This window comes from Astyanax mexicanus, chromosome 19 (genome assembly GCF_023375975.1).
Source record: "Astyanax mexicanus isolate ESR-SI-001 chromosome 19, AstMex3_surface, whole genome shotgun sequence".
In the NCBI taxonomy this organism is placed as follows: Eukaryota; Metazoa; Chordata; class Actinopteri; order Characiformes; family Acestrorhamphidae; genus Astyanax; species Astyanax mexicanus.
This window is the reverse complement of record NC_064426.1, coordinates 40,425,001-40,436,519: the sequence shown is the minus strand read 5'-3', so window position 1 is coordinate 40,436,519 and position 11,519 is coordinate 40,425,001. Positions and strand designations below refer to the sequence as shown.

General features: G+C 35.5%; 1 protein-coding gene across 1 annotated transcript in view; it reads right to left on the bottom strand.

Moving 5' to 3' along the window:
* The window catches only part of abca3b (ATP-binding cassette, sub-family A (ABC1), member 3b), a 66,957-nt gene that overhangs the window by 6,544 nt on the left and 48,894 nt on the right, over nt 1-11,519 (bottom strand). Inside the window, exons 23-30 of the mRNA XM_022665108.2 lie at nt 9,864-10,022; nt 8,183-8,343; nt 7,894-8,028; nt 6,311-6,499; nt 5,822-6,009; nt 4,389-4,559; nt 3,547-3,743; nt 1,713-1,786 (exon numbers count right to left, since the gene is read on the bottom strand). Coding sequence (XP_022520829.2) covers nt 1,713-1,786; nt 3,547-3,743; nt 4,389-4,559; nt 5,822-6,009; nt 6,311-6,499; nt 7,894-8,028; nt 8,183-8,343; nt 9,864-10,022 — 1,274 coding nt within the window. The remainder of the gene's footprint in view (nt 1-1,712; nt 1,787-3,546; nt 3,744-4,388; nt 4,560-5,821; nt 6,010-6,310; nt 6,500-7,893; nt 8,029-8,182; nt 8,344-9,863; nt 10,023-11,519) is intronic.

The window sequence follows — 11,519 nt, the reverse complement described above, 5'->3', positions numbered from 1 at the left end:
CCATACAAAAGGCGCACCGTATTATAAGACGCACTGTCAATTTTTGTGAAAATTAAAAGTTTTTAAGTGCGCCTTATAGTCCGAAAAATACGGTAGTTGTTGCTTCTCATAATCTGGATTAGAACATTACTCAAATATTCACTATTCACTGTATACCTGTAACTCTACCTCTTCACTACTTTACTTTAACTGATGCTCTCAAACCTTTACATTAAGAGACAAGAAATTCAAGTGATTAACTCTTGCCAGTTTCAGCCTCTTTCAGAATGAAAAGGGCCAAAGAGTCTAAAAGCGGAGAGAGTGCACATTTCTAGCGCAAAAAACAGGCCAAAGAGTTTAAAAGCGGAGAGAGTGCGGAGTTCTAGCGCAATAAACAGGCCAAAGAGTCTAAAAGCAGAGAGAGTGCGCATTTCTAGCGCAGAAAAACGGGCCAAAGAGTCTAAAAGCAGAGAGGCTGCGCATTTCTAGAGCAAAAAAACAGGCCAAAGTGTCTAAAAGCAGAAAGGGTGCTCAGTTGTAGCGCAGAAAAACGGGCCAAAGAGTCTAAAAGCGGAGAGAGTGCTCATTTGTACCGCAGAAAAAGGGCAAATGAGTCTAAAAGTTGGCGTAATTAAGGAGTTTAATATTAAGAGACATTATGAAATGAAACATCAATTTGAAAAATCTTAGTTTACACAACACTGTCAAAAATAAAGATAGTAAGTCAAGTAAAATGGTGTGTAAATGAAAGTAATCAGGAAAAAGTATTATTTAAAGTGGTATATTTTATTATTTGTTTTATTATAGAGTCTGTGGCCCGTGACTTCAAATATATTTCTCCTTCTGGCCCCCAACAAAAAAAGTTTGGACACCCCTGCCTTAAAGGGTTCTTTCACTTTTATGCAAATAAAGGGCAATTTACGGGCACGCAGAAGTATAAACGCGCTCTGCTGCATAGCAAACCTTTGATAAATACTTGCCCTGACCCATATTTATGCTGCATGTTTACCACACATTAGCGTTAGCTTGTGTTGTGCTAAATGACAAAACACAAACAAGCTAGTTGATGCTTAACTGTGATAGAAACACAAAACTCGTTATTTGAAAGTACTTTCATCTCTCTCATTTGTTGACTGGCCACAGACAACAGGTACAGATCCCTCCCTCAAACAAAGTCTTTTGGCTAATCCTGCTGTGTACTGTCTGAGGTTCTTAACCAGCAGATCAATATGGCTTTTCTTCAGGGTGGTGCTCTGATGGGGGTTGACAGGTGAGGGGTGGAGTCAGGGATGGTCTATGCAGGTTCCTTTCTTATTGTGAGGTCACAACTCTTTTAGCGGATTAACAAAAAAAGAATGGATGGATTTTTTGATGATTGTAGTGCAGGTTATTTTGTTGTAATGTCCACAGAACAACTGCTGCACTATTTAAACAGAAATAGAGTTTTAGAAGAGAATTAGAAGCTTTTGTTTTAGTCAGTTAGTTTTCCTCACCGGTTCTCTGCTGAGAATCAATTGTGTCAATGGTGCCTCTGCTACAACAAAACAAAGGATCTAAAGTGGATCAGCTTTAAAAACAAAAAATGATCCTTTAAAAAAGGCTTGGATCAGCCACAGATCTGAGATAGTAATAGTAGTAACATAATAAAATACATAATAAAACCAAATCTGCTTCATTTATGATCCTTAAATTCCTAGAAACCTTTTCATAAGTGTTCTGAATACGGAACATACCTGAGCCCAGGTCAGCATCTTGTCAGTCAAGTGGTAGTGTACCATCCCCTGGTGTTCATCTTTAAGCACACTTCCTGTGAAGATAAAACACAGAAACACACAGCATTATCACTGATACCCTCAGGCCCACACCAATACTATATAAACAGGTTAATGCCCACCAGAGGTGGAAAGTAATCAATTACATTTACTCAGGTTACTGTAATTGAGTAGATTTAATGAGTAGTTTGTGATTTTTAAAGTAGTTTTTAAAATAGGTAAGTTTACTTTTACTCAAGTACGTTTTGAACCAAGTAATTTACTTTGCTACATTGGATAACTCCCAATTACTAAGTAAAAAATAAAATGCTGGGGGAAAAAAAACAATTGTCGGAATTAAAAAAAAAAAAAAAAAAAAAATTGGCACGGATGCTCAGGCGTGGAATAACGAGGCAATAACGTCCTCATGCAATACAAAATGTACCCCGCCCCCGGACAGAGCTGTCAGCTTTCAAAACTTCCACATTAAACCTGAGAAAGCATGTGGTGTTAACTATTTTTAATCATTAAACAATCTGCTTAGTGTAAAAAAAAAAACACGTAAATAGCAGTTAAAGCACAGCAATGACAAGTTAAAAAATAACTATGTAAACATGTAAAACTGTAAAAATACAGTTTATAGTCACACAACTTTTTAACAGTAAAGAAAAGAAAATGGATCATAGAAACCTATACCACTTGTTCTTGAAAATGTTTTATAGGGTGGTCTGAACAAATACTGCCTGAAAGATCCAAAAAACATTATGTGGAATAATAGTTCATTAAAAACTATTTAATTCATTTTTTTTTTCATCAAATAATTAAAAGTAGCTATGTAACTTTTACTCAAAGTACATTTTAAATTAAGTACTTTTTTACTTTTACTCAAGTAGATTTTTAGATGGGTACTTTTTTACTTTTACTTGAGTAGATTTTTAGATGGGTACTTTTACTTTTACTTGAGTAGATTTTTAGATGGGTACTTTTACTTTTACTCTAGTAGATTTTTAGATGGGTAATTTTACTTTTACTTGAGTAGATTTTTAGATGGGTACTTTTTTACTTTTACTTGAGTAGATTTTTAGATGGGTAATTTTACTTTTAATTGAGTAGATTTTTAGATGGGTACTTTTACTTGAGTAGATTTTTAGATGGGTAATTTTACTTTTACTTGAGTAGATTTTTAGATGGGTACTTTTTTACTTTTACTTGAGTAGATTTTTAGATGGGTAATTTTACTTTTAATTGAGTAGATTTTTAGATGGGTACTTTTACTTGAGTAGATTTTTAGATGGGTAATTTTACTTTTACTTGAGTAGATTTTTAGATGGGTACTTTTTTACTTTTACTTGAGTAGATTTTTAGATGGGTAATTTTACTTTTAATTGAGTAGATTTTTAGATGGGTACTTTTACTTGAGTAGATTTTTAGATGGGTAATTTTACTTTTACTTGAGTAGATTTTTAGATGGGTAATTTTACTTTTAATTGAGTAGATTTTTAGATGGGTACTTTTACTTGAGTAGATTTTTAGATGGGTAATTTTACTTTTACTTGAGTAGATTTTTAGATGGGTACTTTTACTTGAGTAGATTTTTAGATGGGTACATTTACTTTTACTTGAGTAGATTTTTAGATGGGTACTTTTACTTTTACTTGAGTAGATTTTTAGATGGGTACATTTACTTTTACTTGAGTAGATTTTTAGATGGGTACTTTTACTTTTACTTGAGTAGAATTTTAGCAAAGTAAAGGTACTTTTACTCAATTACAATTTTTCAGTACTTTTTCCACCTTTGATGCCCACAGATACGAACCAGGGAAGGTGCTCTCGATGAAGTCTTTAAAGAGCTGGATGTCCATCTCCTCTAAATCCGGCTCTGTGTGAACTTTGGCCAACAGCGTGTAGCCGCTGCCAAACTTGCTCTTCAGATGCTGAGGACTTCCCAAACACTTAAACTGTCCGTTCACCATCACAGCCAGCCTAGTGCACAGGGCTTCACACTCCTCCATACTGCAGACAGACAAAGAAAAAGAGAGAGAGACAGGAGTTACAATAAATAAGACAGGAAATACAATAAAAAAGAGATTCTAGTTTAGACCCTGTTGGATCCTCTATTCTGGATATAAGATGATGTAAGATTGAGATGGTTTGGTTTGAATTGGAGGAGGTTCTACAGGTTCTGTTAGGATCCTGCAGCACATTTACCCACAGATGTTGCTACAGCTGGACCTGTAGATCCTGTAGCTCTACACTCGTAGATTAGACGAGTTTATATGAGCAATCCGAGGTGCATTTTTATTTCTTATTTCCAATTTTCTCCCATTTCTCTTTTCAGTTTAGCCCGGAGGAAAGCGCAGCGCCTCGGTTCTGATACATCAGCTCACAGACGCAGCCTTGTGCTGATCCACATCACCCTAGGAGTGATGAGGAGAAAAGAAAAAGCACCATCTACTGTACTGTACCCACCCAGAGAGAGCAAGGCCAATTGTGCTCTCTCTGGGCTCCGGCAGCTGATGTAAGCTGCATGACCGGGACTCGAACCAGCAATCTCCCAAACATAGTTGCAGTGCTTTAGACTGCTGGATCACTCTGCATCCCCAAATCGGAGGTGCATTATATTTTTTTAATGCTCAGTTCAGCTAAACTCTAACTCACCTGTGTGATGTTATAACTATAGCTTTGCCGGACTCTCTGGTGCGCGTAACTGCATCCCACAGCAGGCGTCTGGCCACCGGGTCCATACCAGTGGACGGCTCATCCAGGAAGATGACCGGCGGCCCACCAATCAGAGCCATGCCTGCACTCAGCTTCCTCTTGTTACCCCCACTGTGGGTCAGAAGACATTCAAAAACCTTAATTATCACAGAAATATATAACGTGACAGCTTTTCCGAATAAATTGTATTCAATATGTATATATTTGTAAATTCATTTCTTTCTTTTTGTATATTTTTTTACATTGTAAATTTAATATTAGTGCAGTTTATATTTTTGACACAATAATATTCTTAAAAGCAGCAGTCTATTTTGGATTTGTTTTGCTATAAACTGTATTCACATGTAATAATTTGTTTGCGGTTTATATTAATGCACTAAATATGCCGAACTTAGTTTTATGGTATATTTCTGTTGTTACATTCCTTTATTTTTACATATTTTTTGTTATAATATAACTATATTATACAAAATCAGGGTGGTTAATAAGTTACTTATGAAACAGACAAATGTTGAAACGATTTTTATCCTTCTGAATTAATGTTATATTTGTACCAAATAAAGCTTTAATATCTATTGTGTTGTAGTAGTATATTCTTAAAATGAATAAAAAAAAGGTTTGTCAAGAATGTAATTATTTTTTTGTAAATTATTATATATATTTTTTTAGCAAAAAATACCCTAAAACATCATTTTACTTTAAAAGCCATATCGCCCACAGATATACAGTATCTCACAAAAGTGAGTACAACCCTTACATTTTCGTAAAAATATTTTATTATATATTTTCAAGGGATAACACAACATATGAAGATATGACACTTTGATACAAGTTGATGTAAAGTAGTCATTGTACAGCTTATAACAGTAGAACAGTGTTAATTTATGGTGCCCTCAAAATAACTTAACACACAGCCATTCATGTCTAAACTGTTGGAAATAACAGTAAACACAATCCTAAATAAAAATGGCCAAATTGTGCCTAATTAGCCATTTTCCCTCCTCAGTGTCATGTGACGCATTGAAGTTACAAGGTCTCAGGTGTAAATGGGGAGCAAGGCTGTTTAATTTGGTGTTTCGGGTTTAAATCTCTCATACTGGCCACTGGATATTTATTCAGCATGCCACCTCCTGGCAAAGAACTCTCTGAGGATGTGAGAAACAAAACTGTTGCTCTACACAAAGATGGCCCAGACTTGTTTTTTTCGCATACTCCATACAGCAGCATTAAATTGATCTATTATATATATATATATATATATATATATATATATATATATATATATATATATATATATATATATATATATATATATAAAATATAATATGAATGTAGCGTACTCCACATATCAGCGTCTGTCTGGTTTATGGTACCTGTAACTGCGGACCAGTTTATCAGCGTGGGGTTCCAGCAGCAGTGAGCGCAGCACGTTCTCCACACAGGAAGACACGTACTTCTCCGGGATGCCCCTCAGCCTGGCATACATGCTCAGAGTCTCCCGCCCGGTCATGTGATCCAGCACGGCATCGAACTGCGGGCAGTACCCGATCCGCTGCTGCACCTGCGGGAGCAAGAACATCGGTAATCTTAGCAACATGCTAAGCTAAGGTCACTTCCTTTACTGCTTTTCTTACTGAACATAGAAATTCAGTGTTAGCTCTGATTTATCGTTGGAAAAGCCACACCTGTTATTATAAGTTGTGTGGTGTTATCATGTGAGCGAGGTTAACTGAACACTGGCCAACGTACTCATGGCAAGGCCATGTGTTTTATACATACTTTAGCTTATACTGGACATTGCAAATGTTGCATACAGCATTTGAGTATTTTAAAAAGAGTATGCAGTGTTCTGTAGGTCTGACCTTCTTGATGTCTCTGAGGATACTGTATCCGTCGATGAAGGCGTCTCCTGCAGTCACACGCTCATCTCCAGTCAGCATTTTGAAGGTGGTGGTCTTCCCCGCTCCATTAAACCCCAGCAGACCGAAACACTCGCCCTTCCCCACGGCCAGAGAGAGACAGTCCACCGCCCGCATAGAGCCCGGGTATACCTGCACACAATACAAAACAATACACATTATTAAACACATTAAAACCCAATACAACACATTATAACACATTATAACACAATACAAAACAATACAACACAAAATAACACATTATTAAACACATTAAAACACAATACAACACATTACAGCACATACAACGCAAATAGAACACAAACAATACAACACTACACAATGCATTATTAAACTCATTAAAAACAATTGCTACATAGTATGTACAGCTCCATATCAGTTTCTCAGATTTTGCTATTTATAGGTTTATGTTTACGTAAAATGAACATGGTACCACTTTAAAATAAGACTACCTTTATAAAGGGTTTATAAATGGTTTACAATTAGTTTATTAATGGTTACTAATTAGGTTGTAAATACCTTAAAATGTAATCATCATTAATAATCAGTTATAACACATACATAGAAAGGGCAACAATGACCTGTTGTTTGCCAAATAGTGAACCCACAGCCATCTGTATTGTTTCCCTTTCTACATATGTGTTATAACTGATTATGAATAATTTTAAGGCATTTACATACTAATTAGTAACCATTAATAAACTAATTGTAAACCATTTATAAACCCTTTATAAAGATAGTCTTATTTTAAAGTGATACCAATGAACATTGTTATTTTATTCTATAAACTACAGACAACATTTCTCCCAAATTCCGAATAAAAATATTGTCATTTAGAGCATTTATAGAATTTTTTAGTTTTCATGAATCTTGGAAGCATGTTCTCCTCCACCAGTCTTACACACTGCTTTTGGATAACTTTATGCTGCTTTACTCCTGGTGCAAAAATTCAAGCAGTTCAGTTTGGTGGTTTGTGATCATCCATCTTCCTCTTCTCTCTCTCTCTCTCTCTCATATATATATATATATATATATATATATATATATATATATATATATATATATATAAATAAATGTTTAAAAATTACTTTGTTTCTACCAAATTTATGAAACTATTATTTGTACTAAATAGTAAGGCATTAATATTTATTGTGTTGTAGTAATCTATTCCTGAAATTAATATTAATATAGATATTACTTATATTTATATATACTTATATCGTAAATATTTTATTATATATTTTTAGGGGACAACACTGAAGATATAACACTTTGATACAGTGTAAAGTAGTCAGTGTGTATATATATATATACATATATATATATATATATATATATATGTATATGCATATATATATATATATATATGTATATATATATATATATATATATACATATATATATATATATATATATATATATATATATATATGTATATATATATATATATATATGTATATATATATATATATATATATATATATATTATTTTTTTTTTAAACACATAAGAAACCCATCAGTAGTACCTTGGTGAGCTCCTGAAGGATGAGGGGGCTTCCCACCATAGACTCCACCATCGGCTGACACTCCAGTACCCTCTTCCTCTCATCAGCCACGTCCCGATCCTCATGCTGCAGAGGCTCATCCAGAACCAGCACATGCTGTTATACACACACAAAAATTTGATGTAAAATGTAATGCAATTTATACAATTAAACTGCAATTATTATGCTCTCCATTTATCATGAAATAGAATATTGGTTGTTAAATTCTGTAAAACTGAAACACCAATAAATGCAGAAATCCTCTCCGTACCTTCCTGCGGATCCTGCACAGGTTGAGAAAGGTTCGGATGAACTGCAGCTCGATGATGAAGAGGAGGCTGAGGAAGACCAGACCCTGCAGGGCCATGGCGATCAGGAAGCGCCCCACGCCCGGCTCATCCACTGAGAAATAATCCAGCTGATACGTGATATCTGTAAATAATCACACAGCACATCACATTCAGAGCAAATCATTCATTTATTTAAAACTACTTCAGCTAAATCTCTCACCCGGTCCTAGAAATCTGTAACAGATACGAAAACAAATCATTAAATGTTCAATAAACAGCACGGAAATTTCAGCATTTCAGACCTGGGTGTACAGAGGAAAATTGAAATATATTGGGTTTATCCTGTTTGCAATCAAATATAGTAAAATACGTTTATTTTCTTGCATTTTCCATTACTTTATTTCAGTAATTCTTTTCAAAATGTGAAGCTCATATATCATATAGGTGTATTACACACAGAATTATCTATTTTAGGCTTTATTTTTAACTTTTATTGTTGATGGTTATGAAGCTTACAGCCAATGAAAACTCAAAAATCAGTGTCTCAGAAAATTAGAATATTATGTAAGACCAATTGGTACTTTTGGCAGTGTGGGCAGTGTGCCAAGTCCTGCTGGAAAATGAAATCTGCATCTCCATAAAAGTTGTCAGTAGCATATATATAGTAGTATATACAGTAGTATATATATATTGTGGCGTGAGGAGGCGGGGGAACCGTGGGTCCGCCCCACGCCGGAACTCACAGCCATGTCTGTCCCAGCCGGTGGGCATTCAGGACTGATTAAGCCGCCAGCTGGGACAGGCATAAAAACTCTGCCTCAGCTCACACTCGAGAGAGACTTGGACTTGGGAGGAGTGAGCTGAGGCCGCACGGACCTTTAAAAACGAAGAAAAGTAATTCTACGGACTCTAGAGCCCCATTGGGCTATGTTTGTTTAAGTTGTTTTTGGGTGTGGTGGAGGGCGTTTAAAATAAAGGTATGCTTTGAGTTTCATTTACTCCCCGTGTCTGTGTTCTCTGTGAGCTTCCTCCTTCCGGGTCACAGTGGTCACGCCCCTAACCCCAGGGGCCTACCACAATATATATATATATATATATATATATATATATATATATATATATATATACACAATGGCTTGCAAAAGTATTCATACTACTTTTTCACATTTTGTCACCTTACAACCACAAACTTAAATGTATTTTACTGAGATTTTAAACGATATATCAACACAAATTGTACATAACTGTGAAGTGGAATGACAATTCTACACGGTTTTCACATTTTTTATCAAATAAAAATCAGATTTTTTTTTTTACAGATTTTTTTTTGTTTGCTAAATAATAGCATATGTTTTTCCTCATAATGCATAATGAATGCATGGCTTTATTATTATGCAGTTATTATTATGCATTATGCATAATAATAAAGGTCTGATTTTTTCTTGTCATTAAATGTTGTGGTGGTCTGCAGTATGAATGAAGCTTTGTGAGATGTTTTTTCTGCTTCTGTTTCAGGCTGTTTTAGTTCTGGGGAGGATTAGTGGGCGGGGAAAAACCAAAGGATTTTATCTCTTACTCATGAATATTCATGAAATAGAAACTTGATAATACTCAGACTCACTGAATCAGACAGGACAGAGCAGGAATAATGAATAAACTCACTGAGATGCTGGCAGATATCTTTGGTGAAGAAGTTGATGGTGCAGAAACTGATGGTCTCGTAGTTCTGGTAGAACTGGTTGAAGGACATGCCCAGGCAGTAGTTGGGGAACAGCAGGAAGACTTTATCCAGTATGAAGGAGAGATGCTGCAGTTTCAGATCTGAATACAAAATACAAATCAGATCAAATACAGATTCAATATAAACAGCAACGCTACCTTTTCTCGTTCTAACATTGTTGTCAGAACATTACAAAATTATTCAGATTTTAAGTAACCAATTATAAAATATTATTTGCCCAATACATCATACATAGTGCTGGGCGGTATGACCAAAAATGCATATTACGGTACTTTTTACAATTCTGACGGTTTTACAGTATATCACAGTATTTTTATTATTATTATTATTATTATTATTATTATTATTATTATTTATGTATAGTATGTTTTTGCATGACTGGGCTTTTATATAGGTTTGTGAGTTATTGTACTGTAAGAAGTACATATAATATAAAACACTAAGGCTTTAAATTAAGGCTCTGATTAGAATTGGGTTTAATTTGTTCCACAAAATTACACAATATACGAAGTAAACAGCTAAAGAACGCAAACAACAGACCATAAAAAGGTGGACCAGTCACAGCTGCTGCTGTCTGCGTAGCACGACCAGTAGTTATATTTCCAGAGAGGTGTGCGTCAAGCTACGTACAGTTGTGGTCAAAAGTTTACATACACTTGTAAAAAAACATAATGTTATGGCTGTCTTGAGTTTTCAATAAGTTCTACAACTCTTATTTTTCTGTGATAGAGTGATCGGAACACATACATGTTTGTCACAAAAAACAGTCATAAAATTTGGTTCTTTCATAAATTTATTATGGGTCTGCTGAAAATGTCACCAAATCTGCTGGGTCAAAAATATACATACAGCAACAAAATTTGTCAATTTTGGTGATGTAGCGAGTTGTGTCAATCAAATTAGCTTCATGTCATGGCCTCTTCACTTCTTGTAAGTGATTCTGATTGACTACAGCTGTTGACTTCTCATGAGCCCATTTAAATAGGGCTCATTTGACCCAGTGATTAGACTCAGCTACAAAAGCTACAATGGGAAAGTCAAAGGAACTCAGTGTGGATCTGAAAAAGCGAATTATTGACTTGAACAAGTCAGGGAAGTCACTTGGAGCCATTTCAAAGCAGCTACAGGTCCCAAGAGCAACTGTGCAGACAATTATACGCAAGTATAAAGTGCATGGAACAGTTGTGTCACTGCCACGATCAGGAAGAAAACGCAAGCTATCACATGCTGCCGAGAGGAGATTGGTCAGGATGGTCAAGAGTCAACCAAGAATCACCAAGAAGCAGGTCTGCAAGGATTTGGAAGCTGATGGAACACAGGTGTCAGTCTCCACAGTCAAGCGTGTTTTACATCGCCATGGACTGAGAGGCTGCCGTGCAAGAAAGAAGCCCTTGCTCCAGAAAAGGCACCTTAAGACTCGGCTGAAGTTTGCTGCTGATCACATGGACAAAGATAAAACCTTCTGGAGGAAAGTTCTCTGGTCAGACGAAACAAAAATTGAGCTGTTTGGCCACAACACCCAGCAATATGTTTGGAGGAGAAAAGGTGAGGCCTTTAATCCCAGGAACACCATGCCT